At 39.6% G+C, this 25,139-nt stretch overlaps 1 protein-coding gene across 1 annotated transcript in view; it reads right to left on the reverse strand.

The window, feature by feature from the left end:
• The window catches only part of PCDH15 (protocadherin related 15), a 383,291-nt gene that overhangs the window by 226,669 nt on the left and 131,483 nt on the right, over positions 1-25,139 (reverse strand). Inside the window, exons 4-5 of the mRNA XM_042862789.1 lie at positions 4,753-4,913; positions 904-1,059 (exon numbers count right to left, since the gene is read on the reverse strand). Of these exons, the coding sequence (XP_042718723.1) occupies positions 904-1,059; positions 4,753-4,913 (317 nt within the window). The remainder of the gene's footprint in view (positions 1-903; positions 1,060-4,752; positions 4,914-25,139) is intronic.

Consider the following 25,139-nt stretch of genomic DNA (forward strand, 5'->3'; position numbering starts at 1 on the left):
CACAGCCTCATTCAGACTGGCCCTGAATGATTCCAGGGATGGGGCATCCACAGCTTCTCTGGGCAACCTGTTCCAGTTCTTACCACCTCACAGTAAAGAATTTCTTCCTAACATCTAGTCTAAATCTACCCTCTTACAGCTTAAAACCACTTCCCATCGTCCTGTCACTACCTGCCCTTATAAAAAGTCCCTCCCCAGCTTTCCTGCATGCCCCTTCAGGTACTCAAAGACCACACATATGTTCCTGCTTCTCATTTACTGCAAACACATGTCCTTTGTGCTGTTTACTAACAGATTATTTAATAACTAAGAGAATAAGAAATGCAATTTTAAAGTGAAATGAAATATTATTTGCTTATGAAAAAAAAAAAAACAACACACAAAACCTTCAAATAATAGGTACAAGTCCAATCCATAGATTACTACTCTATTAGAACAAAAGAACAAAATACTTCAATTCACAGGTAACGTTTAATAAACAGCAGTAGTTTGAACTTTACCAGCCTACAAGGCTCTTAATAAAAACTTCTGACCTACATTTATTTTTCATAAATAAATGTGCTTTACTTTCAGTCATGTTGATAAAGTTGCAAAATGCAGTAGAATATTTTGTAAATGTAACATAAACCAATTGAGACACAGCTTCACAAAATTCCATCTGTTATATGCATTCTGGCGAAAGGCATGTCGATCTTTGTAACTGTTGGGAATCAGGAAGGGTAGCTCTCATGCTAAAAACTTATTGGCTGTGCTGCGTTTCTCCAAATTGACACAAATGAAGGGATTTAAAAACTACTGCATTTATTGAGCTTTCAAACAAGAAGTGAAAGAAGTTGGCTTCTCACAACAAACAATGTATAAGAAAGAGGAAAGAAAGAAAGAAGAAAAGGAATCAATTCTGACCTCGTTTACTGCCACATAATATCGCTGCTGCTGGAACTGAGGTGAGTTATCATTCCTGTCTCTCACCACGATCCGCACCTCATGGTTGATAATGGTGCCAACCTTTTTGTTAACACACTGGACTTGCACCACAATGGACTGGATGGACATAGGAGGCTGTAATGGAAAATACATGTTGTTAATACAGTCAAATATGAACTGAATGAAGAGTTAAATGCTACACCAACGTTAGCACTGCTCAGGTTCCCAGCAGCCTTTCAGTCTGTGTTACATTTGATGCTGTACTGTGTCTTTCTAGACTCAGAATGCTTCTCCAAGTGTCCTGACTACGGCTCATGCTGGAAGTGTTTCACACAGACCTCCATGTCTCACAGCTGTACTGTGCAGACTGAGCTCTGCCAGCTGAATGTGCTAATACAAAGATAAAAAGAGCATATAAAATTCCTCAGCAAGATTAGCTTTTCACAGCTTTCTCAGGAATGAAAAAAACCCACACATTTTGACTGAATAATTGTTAGTTTCTTCAATAACCAATTCCATTTCAATCATTATTTGAAACCTAGAAAATGCCACACATTTTAACTTCTGATTGGTTAGTATTTGAACTGAACGGTCAAGTCAGAAATAAATTGAATATCCTACCACTTGCATTTATCAAGTAATTTAAAAACAAATTAGTCACCTCTAAGTGAAGACCATCCAAAGCCCTCTTGTTTTTATTACAGTGAACGCCACAATATTCAAATAAAAAAATTTCCTTTTTGATTTAGTATGTGATGTGCAGCAGAAAGCAAGAATGCATTGAAAGGGACAAAACAAAAAAGCTCTGCATTTATTAACCTCAGAGCCTTCAAAAGAATAAACAACTCAAAAACATAATTTAAAAATGCCTATGTACTCTACAGCACAAAGAACACAAACAGGTTTTTGTATTGAGATCCCTAGACTTACAATTATACCATAATTATATATCTGCATAATTACGCTTTCACTCATTCTAAATGGAACAATTTCTCTGAGTGATTGATTTCTTCCAGTTTTACTACAATGGGTTTTAGAACCATATGGTTTCTTCACCCTTTAGACTGATCAGTTTTTAAAGAGTCGATAGACATGGGAAAAGAAAGGGGGTTTATGCTGCTGCTGAGATCTTACACGAAAACCTGTTCTTCCCTCATCTCCTTAGACTCAGCTTTCTCAGCAATTAGGTACAGCATGAGCATTTATCTGGGAGTTGGTTCTCTTTGCTGTAAAAATCTGCATCCAATTACGAGATGGTTCTACTTGCAACAAAAGTAGGAACACGTCAAATATAGTCAGTAACTTAAAAATTAAGATTTGAGCATTATCTTTTCTATTTTTCAAGATGGCATTCTTTGCAAGCTTTCAGAACACAATTTTTAACCCATTTTAATATATTTAAAACACAACTGACGTTAAATGCTGCTTTTAGTAACACCTACAAAAACCACATCTGTTTGTAGCAGTATATAAGTACATCCACAAAGTTCTGGATTTGCAACCATCACTCGGTCTTTTTGATAAAGACGTGGAAAAAAAGAACAGTTTTTTTTGTCTCTGCTGAGGTATGACCAGTGTAGGGCTGTTTGTACATGTAATCGCTGCTTGGTGAGTGCCTAGCTATAAAATCAGGTCTTTAAATGAGCACATGTTGTTTTCATGATTTACAAGCAATGAATGTAAATACCTAAAAGCACAATATATATTTAATCACACTGGGGACAAATTATTCTAACACACTGCGGCAGTTCGCTTCCTCTCCAGCTCTAATTCATCTCGATCCATTCTTCCTAAGCACTTGAAGCTTTGGTAAAAAAGTCTTGAAATGTCTTTCTATCTGATTCTGTTTGGAAAATATATTGTCATTCTTGGTGAAAATCAATCAATGGAATCTAATAAATTTCTTTCAAGAGAAGTAATAAAAAAAAATGAGACCAGGTTATCTGGTTCAGGGAGATGACAGGCAGGGTTACAGCAGAAAAATGGTAAGAGAATCCAGACGTATTGCATGCAATCACATATGCTCCATTTGTGACTGAGACTCCAATTTCTGCTCCATAATCAAAACTTGAATTTTAAGGATTGAATTAATAAAAAACCCAAATTCTATTGTAACTACTAGGATTTGTGTAATTTTCACTTGAGGAATGAGAAACACAGCTTCTTTTGTTAAACAAGCAAAGAAAAGACAAAAACTGCACACGCCATTGGGAGTTCTGTACAGCTCTGCTTTCGACGGCTGGAAACAACCTTTAGATTGGAGCCATATTAATCAAGTCCATGGTATAAGGTTCACACATTCAGTGACCGTTAGGCTGAGTTTTCATGGGTTGTTTTCATTTTCTTTAACACGTAACTTGATTGAGATTGGGACCCCAGAAGTCAGGTACAGTGGGGATCACACCCAAAATATCAGTTATCCTAAATTACATTTTTTCTTTTCATATTCTAACACATTTAAACAAGCACAAGTAATTTTACTCAGCATTGAAGTATTAGGGATCAAAATGTATACAATCCTCGTTCTGCATACTAGGCTTTTCTCAGTTTTGGTTCATTATAAAAATGAGGAAATAATCCCTTAAAAACAAACGGAAGAACAGTATTAACTTTATGTAAATTAAGCAAACATATACTGTCCATTCATTTCCTTGTGATCTGAGCCCACATCTTGCACTTGCAGAACAACACTCTAAAGTGTCTTTATTCATGATGATGTGCAGCATTTATGAGTTTAGCTAGACTGTTACTGAACTAGTGCTGCTGCAAAGGCAGCTGGGTGTTTGGCACTTGATGCACTGGGATTTCCTCACCCCATCATGTCCATTCTGCCATGTTTTGTGCTGCATACCTTCGCTTCACATATTAAAAGTTTGTGAATGAAAGCTATTTTAAGCCCAGCTAAATTCAAATAAGCTTCAAATAAAATAAAATAAAATAAAATGGAAAGGACAACACATGTTGTTTTTGAGAACACCTCAGACTAAATGGAGAAGACAAACCAATTATCAAGATAATATAAAACAAACTGATGCACTCCAAGGAGAACTTCACATGATCTTTGAATCACTCTTTCCATGTTGATTACAGTCATTTGTGAGTTAGTTTTTCTTGCAGCTTCTAAATTGTAGTATATGCTTCAGCGTAACAGTAAAACAGTATCTGCATTTTTAGAAAGCATTTCCTTCAAACAAAATTGGTACAAATGATAACACTCCTTCTCATTTCGTATTTTTAGAAAGAAAAAAAAAATGTGGCCTAACAACAGTCATCTAATGCTAATAGGAAAAAGCTACCACACCAATTTAATGCTGCCTTCAAAACAAATACACAAACAACCTCCCCTTAAACTAGCAGATTCTTATTTGAGCACATCAAGTTTCAGATGTGAATTGTAGTATATACAGCTCCATTGCTTTTTCTCCCATCTCATAAGCTGTACACAACTAGAGCAAGCTTTTGCTAAAAGACACTAAGTGTAAAACGGACACGAAGCGAGCAGCACTTCACCTCCCGGACAAAAGTAGCAAAGCAAAAATTCTCCTAATTCAACAAACAATCGAGTTTGGTTCCGTATCTATTTCTGCCAATACGCAGTCATTCGTTCTTGTCTTTACTCTCGTCTTTGCCACATATAATTTTCATGACCAAGTTTCACCATGCTCCTAAGTGCGTTCTAACAAACAATCGATTCTGTTTGCAGTCATCTGGGGACAACACATCACATTACATCAATTCTTATGTTCATGATCATCCTGTAAGTATACACAGATTCAGAAAATGAAGTCTAGGGGAGAAAAGAAAACAAACCAAAAGCTCCAAACTTACATCTCTGTCCAGAACTCGGCCAGTGCTGTTTAAGTACAGCCTCTGGCTGATGGGATCAAGGATCACCCAGTAATCAACGTTGTCTTTTAAGGAGAGCTCAATGGTGGGGTCCGGCCCTGCTGCTGTCCCTTTGATCAACATATTGTCAACCAGGATAGTGCCTGCAAAAACAAAAGGCACACAGGGAGGAATTTTATGTATGCATTAACATTTTTATGCATTTTGATAACAATGGCAACACTAAAAAAATACCAGAAACCTCAGTTAGAAAGCTGTATTTTATGACTCGAATGATGTTTAAGCCTGAGCCTTATTATCTGTAATGAAAAACTGCCTCTGACACTGAAGTTTTTTCATACAGTACTACAAGAAAACACAAATTGCAATAACTTCTGTTGAAGAAGTGATCCACCAGGAATACCTATTTAAAATTATGAGTTTTTTCTTCATCAATTAATCATTACCCAATCTTAACTCAAAGGAATGCACTTTTCCATAGCAAAAGTGATACACCAAGGAGAAGGAGAAAAGGTACAGTTACAGAAAGCTCTCTTAGAGCTTTACAAGAACAGAGTGGTACTAATTAATGCCAAACATCTTTTCAACGTACATAACGTTCTTTTTCTTTACTCTTGTCCCATCTTGCCTAGATGTCTTGCCCAACAGCTTGTCTAGCCAGTTCACAGTATCCATGACACACATGATTTCCCCTGTAAAATTCCAATTTCTAAACATTAAGCATTATTGACCACCAGAAATGTTCCACTGCGGAGCCTTAGATGGGAAAGCACAGTATTTATATCAACAGTAACATTAATTATTGGTCTCATTGTTTTTCAGTTTTATTAAGGAGAACACAACTGTAAGGGTTCCTCAATTATTTTGAAAGTCCTGTTTTAGAGATGACAGTAAGAACACCATCAAACATCAGCAATTTCAGAACAAGTGTGGTCTTCCAGTCAGAAGAAAAATATCATTAGCCATGTGAAAAAAAACAGTTTTAGGATGTGACCTCTCATGCAACAGGTTCTGTACAATTTTACCCCAAACTAGTGGAACTGAAGCAGCATACAGCTTCCCATAGATCACCACCATTATTTTTTTTAACAGAAAGAGAATTTCACCACGAAAAACAAGCTGACTGCCAACACTGCAATGGTTCTAAGCATTTATGTTCGATTACTAATAAAATCCACCAGTCTATATGTTGCCCTCATTATTGTATGATGCCCTCAATGATAATGCAAACAAAGGTCAGCAATAAAAACTAAAGATTGTCTGAATAAAAGGTGCCCCAAAAACAGCCTTTCCCCCCAAAAAAGTCAAGATAATGAATACCACTGTCACCATAATGGTTTGAGTGCTTCCATTTCTTGCAGTCTTTCTGTTCAAACCTAAATGTTAAGTCTAAGTTCTGGCCCCGTCTTTGGACTGCAATGCCTCAAAATGGAGGAAAGGGTTGCAAAACAGTAGAATATAGCAAACATTCTACATGCCATTTGTATGTAGTTCACTCAAAAAATAATGCCTTCTCCTTATTTGAATGTAAGTTACAACAGACACAAAGAACATAGCAACACTATTTGATAAAGCAAGTTCTCAGCTATAAAACACTTTATTTCAACATAGTCACCACCATCAGTCTGTTCACACAGATCAGCTCATCAAGATACACTTCATTTCACAGTGTGACAGTTGTGCTTGGCCTTCTGGAACACGGTTTGACTTTCACATTGCTGTTGTCACTGCTAAACATACTACCCGCCACCTCTCTGTGCTCACATCCACTCCATAAACGTTCAAGCAAGCATTGATGAACATCAGTGGGCACCATTACTTCTGCATGGAGGAATTCACTGACACCTTTGCTTCTTACGTACTTCCACATCAGACACCACTTTGTCAGATCATTCCTCTACTGATATCTGTCACATGGTGACAAAATGGAATATTGGTGAGAAGGTCCAACCTCTACTTCCATAACACTACCATTCACCTATGATGTCATGGGCCAACATAATAAAATAGACAGCATAACTTTTGGAGCAGTCCTTGTAAGCAGCTTTTGTACAGTATTGACTTGTTGCTCCAAGGAGGTTTCATCCTCCTTTGTAGAGTTTTTAGAAAACTGGCTTATGTCAAACTCAAGGAACGGCTCCAATAATCAAACAATGACTCAAATGTTTAGCATGGCTGAAAAAAGCTATTCCAATTACATAATTTCTTTTCAATACTTAACCAACTTAGAATCTTGATGCAATGATGAATTCTGTATAGTCTCTAGTAAGATACTGCTACTTAATTGACCTCGCTGCTTTGAATTCTGCACTCAATTTCTCTCTCCCCTGTTACCCTCCATAAAAGCTATCTGCTCAATTTAACTGAATACTTCTGTTTGGTTTTCATACAGCAATTCTTTTGTTCTTCAAAACAGATTGGGCTTTCTTCAGGTATTCGTAAGGCACTCGTACTCTCTCATCAAGAGACAGTAGTGTGCCAGTAAGTCTTTTTAAACTGTTTTTTTAAGTGTTATTTCTATAATGTATGATCCAACATAGCTGTGTTTTTTTGCGTTTTCCTTCAATTAACTTGTTTCAGTTCTTACATCCTGCCTCTGCCCTTGGCTAAAATGCCAGAGGGCTAAACTACTAGGAAAGAATCTGATTATGTGCAGACTCTGTGACAACTGTACAGACAACTTGTCCATACACTCACTGTACATGCAAAAGCAAACACATATCTTAATATCTGCAATGCACTAACACAATAACTTTCATAATCTTTTTGCAAAAAGCCTGAACGATGTTCCAGAGGAAATCAAGTCTTTACCTTGCTTGAAAAATAGCATATCTTCTCCTGGAACTAAATTGGAATTTCCTTTTTACTCTACCTGGGGCATGGTTGTTCAAAGTCCACAGAGATCACCAGAGTAAGGATCCTGCATATCACACTGAGGATGGAGGGGGTCCATATAAACGCCCATTCCACATATCTCATTTACACTCCAGATAAACAAACGTTTAGTATCTTCCAGCACAATTCTCTTCCTTTCGGTCTTGTGTGTACAGGTCATTGATAAGGACAGCTAAAGCTATAGTTAGTGTTTTTTCCTGGCTTTTTTTTGCCAGCTGATTAAGAAAAGACTGATGTGAAAATTAAGATTTCACATCAACACAAGTCGAGCAATATGTAGAACAGCTTTTCATCTTGTGTGGAGACCAGAACTGGAGTGCTTCTTCACCGCCACTGACACCGGATGATCACTGAGGAGTCATGTGGGAAGATTATACAAATTGGCAATGGATTAGAATGGGATTAGTCTCAAGGGATCAAAGTCAAGTGAATTGCTAGCTAAAAGCAACAAGGAAAACATCACCACCACAACAACAACAAACACAGATACAATCTACCAAAAAAAGAACAATGCTATTTTCAGGTGTAAAACGATTCTTTTGAAATAATGATGTTTACCCACGAATGCTACTTGCACTTGTTAGGAATTACTTGACAGGTAGTTACAAAAGAAAATAGCAACAACAAAAAAATCATGAAGCATTGCTGTTTTACTTGTAAATATTATGACAATAGTTCTACACCACACTGTACCTCTGAGAGCAATCAGAAATGCCAAAAATCTTCACTAGACTGAAATAATAGTGAAGTGTTCTGTACACATTAATCTTGGCAGAAGGTGATCTTTTCATGGGAATGGCATTATAAGAGACTCAGATGCAGAAGCTGTGAAACACAATTTGCTGTTTACACTCTACTCAAAAGAACAGACCTTTAGTGCTCGTGGAGAACTTTCTCATTAAATGATTTAGACACACCTTAGGATTTCTGCAGTTGAATGCTCCAGCAAAGCTCTTTTTATAAAGAGCCAGTGAATTATGACTGCCTTGGGAATAAGCCTCATGCCAACACATGAATCAGAAAACAGGACCTAGCTGAATAAAATCTGCAGAGCTTAGCTTTCAGTAGTTACATTTGTGCCAGTTTCCAAAATTCAAACACTACCAAAAAACAAACAAATAACAAAAAAAAAAAAAAAAAAAAACAGGTTCTTTATTTTCAGTGGAATTATTTCAAATCTATCAATTAAACACTGAAGTGGCCCCAGAATGGAGCCTTGCAAACCCCACTAGTGACTAGCCATTAGCCTGATGGAACCCCATTTACTGTATATTTTTATCCTTGAGTTTGACCCAGCAGCCAGTTGTTCACCCATCATAGTATGTACTTGTCCAGAAGAATACCATGACAGCCAGCAAGAAAAGCTTTGCTAAAATTAAAAAACATTACACAGAATCAGTCACTGGCTTCCCTGACTTCAACAGGACTTCATGAACCTGTGACCTATTCTGCCTTTCTGGCTTTTTTTCCAAGAATTGTTTCTTCTCCTACCTGAAGAGATGATGAAAAAGATGTAATGGAGCCACAGGAGCAGGGTTTCAATTTCCTCAGCCACTGATCTCAAGGCATGTGGAGCACATCCACTGCCACACTGATGCTACCAAAGGGGTGCAGCAGTGCAGCATGCAGAGGCCTGACTTCATGCCTGCAAGCGAGACTGAGGATTTTCATATCCTAGATGATTAGACTAGGTGACCATGAGTTGCATCTCACAGTGACAGATTAGGCAACCTGTGTTTTTGCAAAATATGAAATATAAACTAAACAAATCTTATTGCTGTTGTGGACAAAAGCACAGAGCCTTTCACAAGGTCCATATTGGATGGGCCTCCAACTACAAGTTGGAAAATTGACAGAAAGGCAAAAAGACTGAGTGCTTGCAAGCTACATGGCTGAAGCTTGAAGAGAAGTGTCTGAAGCTGAGACAGAAGTACAGCCTCAGGTTTCGACCATCCAAATGTATTTTTCCTTCCTTTAAGAAAAGTCTGAAACTTGTTATTTTTTAAGCTGACAGAAAGCTAAAATCTCTTGCAACAGCATGATTAACCTCTGATATCACCGAATTACATTAGCAGCTACTTCAACTGATTGATGTATGAAAAGGTTACACAATCAAAAATAGTATTTTGCTGTTCACGCAGAACATATTTTTCATTTCAGCATATTAATCAAGTCTATATAACAAGTCCAATAACATGTTGGGGAATTTACATTAAAAAAAAAAAAAAAAACAACATGATGTTTTCTACAGACTGGAACAAAAGTTGTGAATATTTCAGCCTGCAATATTTAGCCTGAAAGAATTATGCATGCTAAATTCATATGGAAGAAGTGACTTTAGGGAAGAGTCAGCTACCCTACGCACTGTACCCACACAAAGGCACAAGTATATTAAATGAGAAACACAACATACTACGCATTGACTTGTGGGAATGGTGATCAGTTTACAAAAGACAAATGATAAAAAGATATCAGTTCAAAGGCATATACACACACATACTCAGTTCTTCGAGCTACAGTAAGGTCAAGCACAAAGAACAGTCAACAGATGGAAGATAACTTGTTTCTAATTTCTAAAACAGTCTTGTTTTTTTTCCCCACACTTAGTGCATTCAACAAAGAAATAAAACCAACCAAGGAAGAATAATAAGAATTGGAAGCCCTGTAGAAATGAGGAATTCCGGAGACAGCTGCTGTGGAGAGCAAGCTTAGACTTGATAGCTTGATATTCTACATAGTTTTCATAGCAAAATCTGGGTTATGAACTTATTTTTCTATATTTCCAGGTGCATGTCTGTAGATAAGGATGAATTACATTATGATAAATTAGAAGTCAAAAGAAAAATAAAACTGTATTGCAAAACTAAGTTCTGAACACTACCCTCAACTTACTTAGATCTATGCTGTAGATTAATGGACACAAATCTAAGATGATTCTGCAAAGCCACATCTAGGATCACAGAACACCAGTTCTTTCACTTCACATCACCAGCAGACATCTCTGAAGTTTCCAAGGTTGTTTCAAGATTATTTCTGTGCCCTTCTGGCCCATTTCCTCTCTTCCAGGCTCTACATGCAGCCACAGCCTCTAAACAATTACAGAGCATAGATGAAAGTAGCCCATGACTTAGGCCATTCAGGTTTTAGACTTCTACTCCTGGTCATTAAAACCTTACAATTTCCCACCTCAAGTAACTGCAATAATCTAAGTACTACAAGGAAAAGGTCTACCCTTAAGACTTTGCACAGTGCCTGTTTGGGTCCACAATAGTCTAAGCTGATCCGTGGTTTTGGTTTAATTCATCCTAGACAGAACAGTGACATAGGTGTAGCACTAACTCCTGCCTCAAGATGAAAGGATGTGGCAAGACAATGGATGACGCTTCCTTATGGGGAAAAGGCAGTAGTGCTGGGATTACAGCTACTTGAGATCATACACATGCCTGTCCTGTGGGACATAAAGAGCCACAATGCTTCCCCTCTGCTTCACCAATGTGACCAGAGTCACAACATATGCTCATTACTTCATGACTCATACATGAACAGGAAACACCTGACCCACAGCATTCACTCTGTACACAATATCATAGCGAGAATGAAAAGTAAGAGGTAAAGGAAAAGGTCAAATGAGAATTCACTAAATATTCAAACACTTAATTACTTGCCTTTCTAGTTGTGCAAACCTAAATCAACTTGTTTCTTTTCTTGCTCCCCTTTTAAGAGGATGCACAAGAGGTAAACATATAAACAGTGAGCCTGGAAAGAGAAATGGAAGTCCAGAAGAAGGCATAGCAAAGAGTGAAGTGGAGAGTTTGGGTCACACAGCGGCACTGACAGTTGTGGTGAGAAAAACAAGCCAAAGGATGGAGTGGGGACAGAGATAAAAAGAATACAGGTTGCAGAGATGATACTGCCCTGTCACAAACGGTGCTGAGGACTGGGGGAGCCGGGGGTTGGGCTGGGCCCAAACCTTACAATTCGCAAACTTACTTCATGTAAAATCCTACACAATTTTCTCAAGGCTGCATATTGAAAAATTATGATAACGAAGAAGCATTTCAGACAAAAACAAGTACCTCACCGTTCCTCACACAGACATGGGAAAGATGTAACAACAATGAATTCCGAAAGCTTAAAAAAGGGAAACATGAAAGAAGTTGTTCTCTTTTTTTTAAATGCTTGGGGATGCAGCAGCAGGATTGCTGCTTGGTTCCGAGGCGGTCCTCTTGCTCCTCCTTTAAAGTTTTTCTGGGGGAAGGTCACCACAGGGCCCCATGCTGAGGCTGCTGATGTTGATCTTCTATTCCCTTTCTTCAAGTGCATCTGACAGAAGGCCTCTTAGTACTGAGAAACTTAAATTATGTAGGTAAAGCATGCTGGTATCCAAGGACTGACTCAAGTTTGTAGATTTTTAACACAGCAATATATTATTTCTCCAACAGAATTCATTACTTCTGTCTATCGATTGGCTGTACGTATTGCTTCTGAACAGAGCATTTCTGCACAGTACTGTCATGGTCTCACAGAACCTTTTGGATTGGAAAGAACCTTAAAGCCCATCCAGTTCCAACCCCTGCCATGGACAGGAATACCTCACTCTACGTCAGGTTACCCAGGGCTCCAACCAGCCTGGACCCGAACTCTACCCACAGTGCTACTCCTAGATATTACAGTACCAACCTAAAGTAAATGGGAAAAAGAAACAGCAGTCTGCCCAGAGCACGTGAGCAAGCACTGGTTTCTTCCCCCCTCCTGCTACAGTGCCCACACCAGTTTCCAACATTTCACTTCTCTCCTGTAACCAGCTCAGCACACTGCTGTGCATGCCCACCCACAGCACTGACAGCTGAGCACCTCCACTGCCCCAGCTTCAAAACATCTATTACACACATTCTGTTCAGTCGGTGCTGCCACTGGGCAGAGCCTCTAAATGACACTGAAGGCTTTTTTTCTACATTTAGCAGAATTTTTGCAATGTGGAACCACATTAATGTCTTCCTTGGAATGAGACCATGGTCTGAAAAGTCCTCTACTAAATGTTTGATGACATTCTACTGCACCTGGCAAAGCAAAATGAAGACACTGCAACAGAAAGGAAGATTTTTGCACTACAAATCAGTCTTTCTTTTCCTGAAGAAACCTTCTAAAACTTCTTCTTCTGGAGTAATTTCTATTTTTCTTACTATTTGTAACCTTGGAAGATTGTTCCAGTAACCTTTACATCTCTAACAATCCTGGATGGACTTTGATTTCAAAAGGTAAAATAAAGAAGTCCATCAAACACTGATTTTTTGAGAGGCGTTCTACAGATAAACTCAGCATTATGTTTCTCTTATTTGATCTGAACTTGTAACCTGGTATCTTTATATCCTCCAGTATCTCCAGTGCATGCTAGTCAATAAATGTATACAGCTCTAACCTCTTTTCAGAGAGGACAAAGGATCCCAGCCCACACATCTGATCCTTGAAGACGGCTGCCCTTCATCTCTCATCATTCTTGCTTCCTTTCTCTGGGTTTCCTCCAGCTTTCTTTTGTCCTCGTTCAAAAGATCTTGACTGTACCCACACAGTGTTCAAGAGATACATTCACCTAGTGGCAAAATGACTCTTTGAAAGACAAAGTGATCTTTTCCTTATAATTTTTAGCATTTTATTCAGAGTGATAACAGTCACCTCAACAGCCACCTTCACATATGAAGCTGTGAACAACTTTTTGCCTGATAGGCACCATTTCTCATTTCTGTGCATCACCACTTTATATCTGCCATTGCATCTCCTGCTCACTCAATCATCAAGTTCTCTGCATTCTCCCATCTTGTTGTTTTTGTTTGCTTATTTTTAAAAAATTTCTCTGGACACCCTCGCCAGACAACCCAGTCCCCATGCTTTCGGAAAATTTATAAATATGCTGAATAATCAGGTCTTGGCATGCAGCTTTACAGGAATTCACTAGTGACTATCCTCTACTGTGAGAATCAGCCACTTTGCTCTCTTTGTTATTGTTGTTGTTGATGTTTCTCATCTATTCACACAAGAATCCTTCCTCTCACTACACAACACAGGTTTTGCTAATCACAACTGCACTTGCAATTCGACAAATCAAGGTGAGTTGTAACTCCCTTATCCACATGCTCCTTGGCTCCAGATCTCCCTTGTCCAAAGGCTTAATGGCTTGACAGCTATAAAAGAGACATTTGAGATATTTACAAATCACACAAACTCTACTTCAAAAGCTTCTTAAAAGTCTATGACTGCACAGAATGATTAAAGTGATTATATTTTCCTCATGGGACTACTTTCAGAGAGCTAACTGCACATGTTCTAAGAGCACTGACATGCTAACTGAAGACCAACTAACAAACATTCTGATTGCTCTCCAGAGCAGCAACTGTGAGCTGTGGCTATGCAGAGCAGCAGGAGAGCTGGGACTGATCAAAGGGCAGTGCAGGGCTATAGGACAGCCTGGTTCCCACAGCCAGGGGCCGCTGGCAACTCCAGGGCCTCCAGTCCCCTCTCATCTCCCAGGAGGGCTGCTGAGGCTCTGACAACCACATAGGTAAAATGTCTACAGCAGCACAATTTCCAAGATTTTATATTTGGATGCTTCGTCTGTGCTCTATTTTTAGTTTTGTGAATGTGACTAAAACCAGGTTACAAGATTCTCCATTACCTACACAAAAACTTCCAACCTTGAAAAAGTATTCGCAGACCACCGCTCTCATGTGAGACATCATGTACAGACAGAGAGACATTTAGCATTAACAAGAAATGTTACTCTACAGAGTTTCCACACCTACAATGGAAAGGCAGTCAATACAAAAAATACACAGGCTACAATGCCTGGGAAACTTAAAAATAATACAAAAATATTCTTCTTACAAGATAGCTCAGAAATAATATAAATGCACATATGACAGTTAGCAGTTAAATAGAAAGTCCTGGGGCTATTCGAGCACATGCTTTGCTACTCGTCTCACTTCCCAGAAGACCTTGGCAATGGCAATTATCGAAGGCAATTTCTATTTTAAGACACAGTGAACAACGAGAAACTGCAGCATAGGAAGTTCCGCACGACTGAGCGCAAGAACTTCTTTACAGTGAGGTGACGGAGCACTGGAACAGGCTGCCCAGGGAGGTGGTGGAGTCTCCTTCTCTGGAGATGTTCAAGACCTGCCTGGATGCCTACCTGTGCGACCTGCTGTAGGGAACCTGCTTTGGCAGGGGGGTTGGACTCGATGATCTCTGGAGGTCCCTTCCAACCCCTACAATTCTGTGATTCTGTGATACATATGAATGCAAATGCTTGAAGGACTTTGTTATTCGGAACCTGAGTGACTCACTCACCCTTTGAGGAAGGAAGTGCATCAGTACCACTACCCCCTTGGTGGATGAGCCCTTCAAAGGGCTCATTCAATTATCCTGACATACAAGCTGATTGACTTTGGCTGTTGCTACCCCTAGTTTGGAAATGGCAATCCTGGAGCTAGGGACTGAAAGAAGAGCCAGATGTATGAGCTCCTTATCCTTAAGCTCTGGAAAGATCATAATGCTTCTTAGAAGAGACCAACAGCACTGGGTGTCTTTAGGAAGTTGTTAGATGAATTCCATCAGGAAAATATCCCCACAGCTGGAGGAAATCACTCCCAACTCTGGATTACCTTGGTAGTTTGAGAGACTCAGTAGAAACACTGGCCAGTGTTGCTTCCATTTGCACACACGGTCTGTTCCTGCTTTTGGTCAAGTTTATGTATGCCACAACTGGAAAGTTACTCTTTCCCTTACTTAACAGTCAGAGATAACAGAGAACAGCTACAGAGAAACCCTGGAGCAAAAGGTGCCCAGGTAAGGGAACCTTCATAGAATTCCAACTGTGCTCTGCCATGTGTTGTGACACTGAAATTACCCAAAGGTAACAAATTTTGGAAGCTTCTTGCCACAGTGTTAAAAACAGCAAACCAGCTTTTGCACTGAAAGAAAAAGTTAACACTTCAGAAAATAAGCTTATTGCACCTTTACATGTTGCAAACTCCTGGCTTTATTTTGTTTGGTACTTTTTTTGGGGAAAAAAATATGTATATTAGTAAAATTCACGTATACCTGAGCTGGAACTGAGCTCCTGGGAACACAAAATCTCTGATTATGTACATAGTTTATTATGTTAGGAACCAGCAAACAAAATGATTTGCATTTAAAAGAGAAGCGATGTTCCCAAGGGTATCCAGCCTTCCCATTTAAATATATTATCACAATACCAATCTCATTTCTATTTCAAATCCTTCTTATTTTATGGACACCATTTTAATAAACAGTAGTATATTACTCTACACCTGCCAAACAGGTGCCAAGCCAGGACAAAGGAGAATCAAGGCTCAGCTGTGTGATCACAGAGCCAGGACGCATGTACTATTTTCTAGCACCACATGCTTCAGATTTAAATGTATTTCAAATTTAAACGTACTGCACCTGTGCAATATGGTCAAGCTCCTCAGAAGTGAGGATGTCCCACACATCCCAGACACAGCAAAGCCCATGTGCATGCAACTGAGTCCTGATTCTGCGACATCCATCTGGGAAGTCCCAGCACACAGAAATCCAGCCACAGTCCCTACCCTGAACATATTTGGGTTCAGAGCAAAATGTTTATATTTGCAGTCATTTCCTTGATAAGGATGTGATTATCATTTTCTGGTAATACAACTTTTAAGGTCCTGGACACATTCTCAGTCTATTTTGACAAATGCTGCTGCAATACAAACAGGTTTTCAGCAGAGACCTGCCTTACTTTTCTTGGACTTTCCTGGTGGCTGGAAACACATGACAAGGCTTTCAATGCATACACACATCACGCATGCAGAAAAGCAGGAGCCAGCACTGTGGCTTCCTTGGCCAACTTTAAACGCACGCAAAGAACCTACAAAATCCCCCTAGGAGAATGAGGATCTCCAAAGAGTGAGCCCTGAGCTCCTTGAGCTTTGGGGCAGGGAGGGCTGCAGTTAGGGCCCCTTGAGGCTTTTTGGTTCCTCCTACCAAATGCCAAAACCTACACATCCCAAAACTTCAATTTAGGAAGAATCAGCCAGCTTGGAATAATGAGGGGTTCCCGGCACTCTCAAGTGAGAAAAGCTTCAGAATGTTAGAAGATAGCCAGAAAGCAAAAATCCTTCACTTCCTACTCCTTGCCTTGGCTCTCTCTCCTTAGGATCACACTTGCATCCTACATATCCCAGACGCATCCCATAGGGTACATCTGAGTCAAAGAGCCTGTTCATTTCAGTTCCATTTATGTTTTTTTTCTAAAATAATACCATATTTCTATTACCATAAGGCAGAAAAGGTAAGAACATCCAATTTCCACTTAGATTTTGGCAGACATACTTGGTAAATGCAAACTTTTGTCGCTAAGGAGAAGGCAGGCTTTGGCTAGGTTTAGCTCTCAAAATAAGACAACCATCTCCAAAAACTAAACATCTCTGGTATGGTGCAAATAGGGTGGGACTTGAGATCTCAAGACAGGCAGGCAAGATCGATAAACAGGAAGCAAGCATGGGTGTGAAATCGGTCTTTGATCAGTGAAATACAAATGCACATTATTGGATCAAAATGAGGGTTTCAGCACACAACTGCAAAGATGTAGAGAAGGGCAGCTGCCCATTCATCACATCTCTTTGGGAGAACTGAACATTCAAGCAGTCTGTTTTAGAGGTCTCAGGCACATTTCACAGTTTGTCAGATCACAAATACATACTAAACACTGCCTTTGCAAATTTTGTTTACTTTCCAATTCCTTCAGCCATTACTCAAGCAAATTAACACTAAGGTTTATTGGTTTTCTGTTTAGAAAAGTCTAATTTACACTTTAAACACTCAAGAACTCATAAATAATGAAACAGATCAAGCATTCTGCTGGGAACACCATGATCAGGCAATGGCCACTGAAGGTGTGAATTGCATGACTTGAATGTTTCCAGCTTAATTTGGAGCCATCCTAGGGCCTGTTTGCCTACTGTTCAGAGAGGAGCAGCAGGTGCCTGTATTATCATACTCTGAAGTTGGATTATTAAGATTACAAAAGGCCCACCTAAACGTTGCTTATAGCTATTTGCATTATTCATTTTTCAGTATTTCCTAGGCATCTACTGTGTGCTGTAATAACCACACGCATCTGTTTTCTCCTTACTAAGAAGGGGGAAAATAGCACAACTTACTGATGCTTACCCATCCTCTCTTACTGCAGAGAAGCACCTGGACAAAAACACGAACAACACTGCCAGTGAACTTGGATTTTCCTCATGCACCTCATGCAATAAGAAAGGCACAAAACTAATGTTGTATTCTCCGAACTCTTCAAACCTGACTGCTTAGCCTGGACTTGGCTTTAGTCTCCCAGCTGCAAATTGAGTGCGTGTGAAGAGGCACAACGAATCACCACCACCCAGACAGAAAAAAAAAGGAACAATCAAATAACTATGCTCATACCTATGCCAGGATTTGGACACAACTCTTGTTCTTTATGCAGTCCAACTGTATTCTATTGCTATGATACGTCCCCAATTTCATGTTACATTTCAGAAGTGGCAATGAAGGAGGAATTACCCCAACCAGCAAATGACAGAAAAGTCTGAAAGCAGAACAACAACAAAAGGAGCCTCTGTCTTTAAAATTTGTTTTCTGCTGATATGAAAGAGTATGCTTTCAGAAGAAAAGTCACTTATTATTATTATTATTATTATTATTATTATTTTAATATTTAAGCTTTCCATGTAATACTGCCCACCATTCCCTTTACAGGGATAGTAAACCATTATTTCCCTGAGAATTTATAGATAGATAAGAAAACCATTTCACAGAAGTCTACAAGAACATTTATAACCTACAGCTGTGCATAAACTTTGATGAGTTGAGTTCATCTCAAGTAATGAAAATTCCAAAAACAGTTTAAAAAACTCCACACTTTGCAACAGAATACAGAATTCAGGCAGAATACATGATGGATTACAAGGGGCAGACAAATCAAGTATTCATCTCATGTCTTTCCATTCTACTCTAGTCTCATTACAATCTAGAACACAAAACCTGAATGATCTATACCATTGGTACCAACTTACAGTTCTCTGCAGACGTATCAACCCACCAACTATGAAAACCAGAAATACTTGGCATTATACGCATCCAGGCATGTAAACACAGGATTGGGAAAGCCAAGGTTGAACCTAATGAGGTTCACCAAGGCCAAATGCAAGGTACTGTGCTTGGATCTGCGCAATCCCAAATACGTTTACAGACTGGGAACAGCCCTGCAGAGAAGCACTTGGGGGTCCTGCAGGACAAAAAGCTGGACATGAGCCAGGCAGCATGCGATTGCTGCCCTGAAGGTCACTGCATTCTTGGCTGCATCAATAGAAGACTGGTAGCACGGTGAAGGAGGTGATTGCCTCTGTCTACTTTGCCCTCATGAGGCCCCATGTGCAATGCTGTGCCCAGGCCTGTGGCTCCCTGCACAAGTAAGATATGGAGCTGCTGGAGCAGGACAAGAGGAAGGCCATGAAGACGATGGGTAGGCTGGGGTACTCCAAAGAAAGGCTGAGGAAGCCAGGCTAGTTCAGCCTAGAGTGGAGAAGGCTCCAGAGAGACCTCACTGCAGCCTTCCAGTACTTGAAGCAGCTTATAGTCAGCTAGCAGATACTGACAGGACAGAGAATGGCTTTAAACCAAAAGAGAGGAGATTCAGGTTAGATGTTAGGTGGAACTTCTTTACCGAGAGGCCCTGGCACAGATTGCCAGTGAAGTTGTGGATGCTCCATCCCTGCAGGTGCTAAAGGCCAGCCTGATCTGGTGTGAGGGCAACCATCTCATGGCAGGAGAGTTGGAACTGGAAGATCTTCAAAATCTTTTCCAATTCTACTCATTCTGTGATTCTTTATCCTTGTTAGAAGCGTTTTTTCTCTCCTGAGAATATTCAACTAAGTTATACGCTGTTTCGCTCGTTGACCCTACAGCCTTCAGGACAGACTTAATACCTCAAATTGCATCTCCTAAATGCCACTCATGTGTTTCATTCTATAAAAAATTTTAGGCAGCAGGTCACCAGGAAAAAAGCTAAAGCTTTAGTTAAAGCTCTACTCTTCCCAGAGACGGGTATCTACTTCAGATTTCCCAAAAACCCAAGCAAAAGGTAACCAGCCAACAAGTGTAATATGAGGTTTTTAACACTGTCATCACTTACCTTGCAAATAATGATTGATTTTTCAGACAGATTTATTCTTTACTTCCTAAGGGAAATCACACTTAAATAAAAGGTTGTCTGGAACAGATCTCTGCATAAAGAAAATATCATCGAGCAGACTGAAAACAAACAATTGAAGGAGGCTGTTAAGAGAATTTATAGCATCTGATTTTGTACGCAAACTGAAGATCTCAAAGTATAAAAGCCAAGTCAGAATAAAGTAATAGATGAGATTAGCTAAGTTTCTGCTGTTCAACTGCATGCTCTATAGAAATGGAAACTTCAGGCATTTGCTTTATCAAGCCGTTGCAGCAAAATCCAAAAGCAACAGAAGTTTGGTGTGTAACAATGTAAAAATCACTGAAACAATAAAACGTATCCATGATTATATGTGCACAATTTGTGCCATCTAACTCGAGCTGCAGCCAAACATCTTACCATAACATGACATTTCATAACTTCAACTAGCTGAGCTTAGTTCCTAATAAAACAAGGATTTTGTCGTGAGACAGCTATTTTTAATGACAAAACACAGCTGAAGGTGAATCTCTTTGCATCTTTAAGGAATCCTGCACCTTGTTATAGTTTCATCTTACCTCCTTAGAGAAGGATTTTGAAATGAAACAAAGCACAGACCCACATCAGGGACATACCTCCTCTCACCTTATGAAAACCTACTCAAATGCAAGCTATTGGGTAAAGCACACTTCACACATTCAAAACACAACCAGGAAATTCAACAACTCCATTATTAGAAAACTTCGTCTCAACCTACCAGTACCTTGCTCACAGCCAGCCCCAACATGGTGGCATGTCACCTACTTCCCCAGATCACCCGCTCAAGGTTGCAGCTAGAAATGTCCGGGGTGAAATCTGGGATTTACAAAACTGTCCTGTGTACAGAACCTCTCAAGGGACTACAGACAGAAACAGGACATGCAGGGCAACGAGAAGGACGTTTGAACCAGTTAGCGCACAAAATCCTTCTAGGAGAAAGAAAAGAGCAGGATTCCCACAGCTCACTGTTTCTCTGGTGCCAGGATGTGACTGTGAAACTCAGCAGCAAAATACTCATCGCTTTGCTACCGCTGGCCCACATTCAGGATGCATCAGTTCTGCAATTGCTGACTTACACAGTAGATCTATATGTTCCACTTGGATGATAGGCAATTATGCTGTGCAAACTTTGCTTCATTGATCTGCAGAAAAAGAGACTCAGGGGAGACCTTACACAGCTCTCTACAGCTCCCTGAAAAGAGGACGTGGCGAGATGGGGGTCAGCCTCTTCTCCCACTTAATGACAGGACTAGGAAGAACGGCATCAGGTTATAGCAGGGGAGGTTCAGGTTTCATATCAAGAAATAATCTCTTCTCCTAGAGTGGTCAGGCACTGGAACAGGCTGCCCAGGAAGGTGGTGGAGTCACCATGCCTGGAGGTGTTCAAGAAACATTCAGATGTTGTACTGAGGGATATGGGTTCGTGGGGAAACATCGGTGAGAGGTGGATGGTTGGACTGGATCATCTTGGAGGTTTTTTTGATCCTTGGTGATTCTATGATTCATGATGCAACTTCTGGTAATACCCTTTATGAAGAAGACGCATCTGATAAAATCTGTTTTTTTTTTTGAATGTTTTAAAGGTTCAGCAAACAAATCAGCCAAAGCAATCAACTTTACTCAACTCACCTTTGCCAACTGTTTTGACAAGCACTGCTCAAGGTCATGGTGTTATTCGATTTTTGGTGGCAGCTTAGGTGTATGATGGTAGTTAAAAATAGATTCAATAACACTGACTTCTTTTATAACATATAAATACACAACACAATTCAGACTTCCCCATCAAAACTTTCAGTACCTCAGTTTTATTTGAATTTTTGCTAGGCAGAAGGTTACCATAGGCAGTAAGCCCTCGGGGCATGGGAGTAAGGGGATTGTAGCTGCTGTTTGGCAGTACTTCACAACAGAAGGGAAGTTATAGAAGTTTGAATTATAGAACTGTACTGTACTCTGTATTTCTTCCAGTAAAACAAAAGTTTTAAAAGTTTTAAAACAAAAAAGTGGAGGATACCTTAAAGCAGCTCTGATAGCATTCAAATTATTTCTGTATTATTTTCATTTATTCAGTGGCAAACTTACAAGGAAAAATCATCACCTGAATACATGCAACACCCCGAAGGGTAAAAACACATTTTACACGTCTTAAAAAAAAAAAAGAAAAAAGCAACAGGAAACAAAGTCTGCCCTAAGTGAGGTGCACTACCTTACTCACTGCAAAGCAATTTGCAGGAAAGGCCAACTTCTTTAAACAATTTTATTTGACAGCTTGCCATCTTGCATACATATTCTAATCCTGTGTAGGGCCAGTGTGACTTGGCTGATTTGATTTTCTTCTAATCAGCATCTCATGGGAGTTGGACAGCTGTTTGCACCTTAGAATCCCAAATACCCATCTTCTCAGATTCACACGTGCTGCTTACATGTGCACTATATATGTATGGTAACTGCCACACTTAGCCATGCAGATATGGGCCAGCTTTCATTGCAGAACCCTCAAGTGTGAGCACCTAACTTTTCTGATCTTGCTCTTTTGATGCATCTTTGAAACAATCCTACTGTAACATCTAACTTCCCTTATCCAAAGAAATAATTGCAGCTCTTTAGTCTCCTCGCTTCACTCAGGTAACACAAGGCTCTGCAGAGCTAATGGGCCACCTCTTCCAGAGTCTGTCAGCCCTTTGCTAGCTGTATGCTACATCTCCCCAGGGTCTAATGGTCATGAGAAATCCTTAATTATAAACATCACTAACAGATTAGAGACCATTTTGTGGATATGTTTAAAGAATTTCTACTTACACAGATACTGAAGTTTTTAGGGTTTTTTTTTTTTTTTTTTTTTTTTTTTTTTTAATATTAAGCAAATATATAGCTGAGAAAGACAGTCAAGTTGCCAGGAAATACAAGGTCAGCAGTTTTGGATTATCTACTCAGACCTCTACACAAGTGAATTAAGCACCTTCTGGTCTCATCCCCAGGTGATTCTGTATCATTGTGTCATACATAGTTGGACTCTGATTTTAGAGGTCTTCTCCAACCTTAATGATTCGATGATCATACGATTCTATATCTGCCAAATTAAGAAGAACAAAGAATATTATCTTCCTTAAGGTAAAGACTTTCCACTATGCCTTGACAGATGTACTGGAGAAATATGTGTACTTAAATGCCAAGATCCCTCCTTTTGGGTGGAGAATACACAGATGCACCGAACAAAGGCTCTACTGCAACACTAACATGGGAAAATAGTAGATTTAATATGACTTTGCAGAAGGCCTACATAAAAAGAAACAACAGCTGTAGACCTCACACTTTTTGAAAAATCAAAGGGAAAAGAAAGCATCCATACAAGCTACCACACTTGCAAAACACTGACACTATTTGGCAACTGTAAAGGACGTGATTGTTGTTCTGCATCCAATTTAATTATGATCCCACGCTGTCAGATGTCTGCTGAGGAGTCCTGCCCATCATCACAGGGATAAGAGTTGGTTCTGGCATCCTTTAAAATCTATTAGCACTTTATGCACAGGAAAACCTGACTTTCAGTGGAATCTTCTTCATGTTCTTATTTCTATCATGTCCTCATGATATTCATTGTGAACCATGAAACAAAAGCATTTACACTTTAGGACTTAAAAAAATAAAAATAAAAAAAGGAACAAGCCAAAACATAGAGCTTCCTTTGATAAAGGTCTCAGAAGACTAATGATATTTTCTGTTGCTTTCTCAAACACAGCATGCTTTTATCTACACCAAGCAATTCCAGCAACAACACACGGTAGGAACAAATTATTTCAGCAGCTGAATGTTTCTTTAAAGTGGTACTTCTTGGTTTGTGTCTTTTCTGAACACTAGCTGCAATCTTTTTTTTCTTTTTTTTTCTTTTTTGACAGAAATACTGAACAACAGCAGTATTTGAGCAGAGTTCAAAGCTAATTGAAAACAGGAACAGAGCCTAACAATATTAAATCAAAACCCCTGTCAAGTTTAACAACAGATCATTTCCATCTCCTTCATTTTGATGTACAAGTTCTTTGTTTGCATAGAAAAAGAGAAACAAAAATAGATGTCAACTTCCTTTGTAAACGGCTGGTATCCAATAAAGGTTGAAAATAAGGATCTCACATTTTCATGGAGCAACAGCACTGCTATTCTGCCAAGCAAACCACTGCAGGGCAGAGCCGAAACAGAGGGAGGAGAGGCAATAAGCCCTCACCCACTTCGTAAGCTTTGCATCTTACTCCTGTATGAACCAGTGCCACAGCACAGACTGGAGCACTGAGACCAATGCTGAGCGCTGGCCCACGGCTATTAGGGTCTCCAGGATACTTTTGACCATAGTCAGACAGCTCTTCCCTAATTAACAGCTGTGCACCGCAGAGGAGCTGCCACTGCCCAGGTCAGGGTGCATTAGAGACTGAGAGGCCAAGAAATGTGACAGTGCAGACACGGTCCAACCATGCCAGATGGCTTCAGGGCTGCAGGGAATGTCCTTGCACCACTCATTTACCAGTACAGATGAGAGCACAAAGGCTCAGAACTAGTATCACTTCAAATGTAAGCAACTAATTAAATTTTGGCTTTATCACTCATCTTGCTTCCAGGTCCCATCACTCACTCGCTGATGACCTAAATGCAAGCCTGGCAACTTTGTATACTGGAATCTTCATCTGTTCTTCTCCCTGTTTTCGCCAGCTTTCAAAGGCAAGGCTTGAAGGAACATGAGAGAAAAGCTGAAGGTTTTAAATAAAAGCTCAGGCTTCACATTATTCTCAGATCTGGATCCAACCATAACTGCATTAGATGTATAAACCAAACAGAAGAGAAAGACAGAAACAAGAGGACACTGCTGTCCCACACAGCTCCTCTGAGCAGTCCTTGTACAGCCCAAATATACCCAGCAATCTACTAATTAATGTAGAAATTACTACAAAACTAGATCTTGTTAGAGGGAAGCTGCTCTGCCTGAGCAATTGCAAACAGCATCACAAAACCAATCCACCATGTGCCGATGTTCTCTAAACTAAACGGCATTCCAGCATCAAGTTTACTGGTCAAATCCTCTCCTAACCACTGCTATTTCATGCCTGACACTACCAAGAATGCCTGTTCTGGCATTTGGAGTTCCAACTCAGTATTTTTACAAAAAAAAAAAAAAAACTTTGTCTCTTGAAGTATACTTCTGTTCATCTAC

The sequence above is a fragment of the Lagopus leucura genome, unplaced genomic scaffold (genome assembly GCF_019238085.1).
Source record: "Lagopus leucura isolate 7727_CA_CO unplaced genomic scaffold, USGS_WTPT01 Super-Scaffold_739, whole genome shotgun sequence".
In the NCBI taxonomy this organism is placed as follows: Eukaryota; Metazoa; Chordata; class Aves; order Galliformes; family Phasianidae; genus Lagopus; species Lagopus leucura.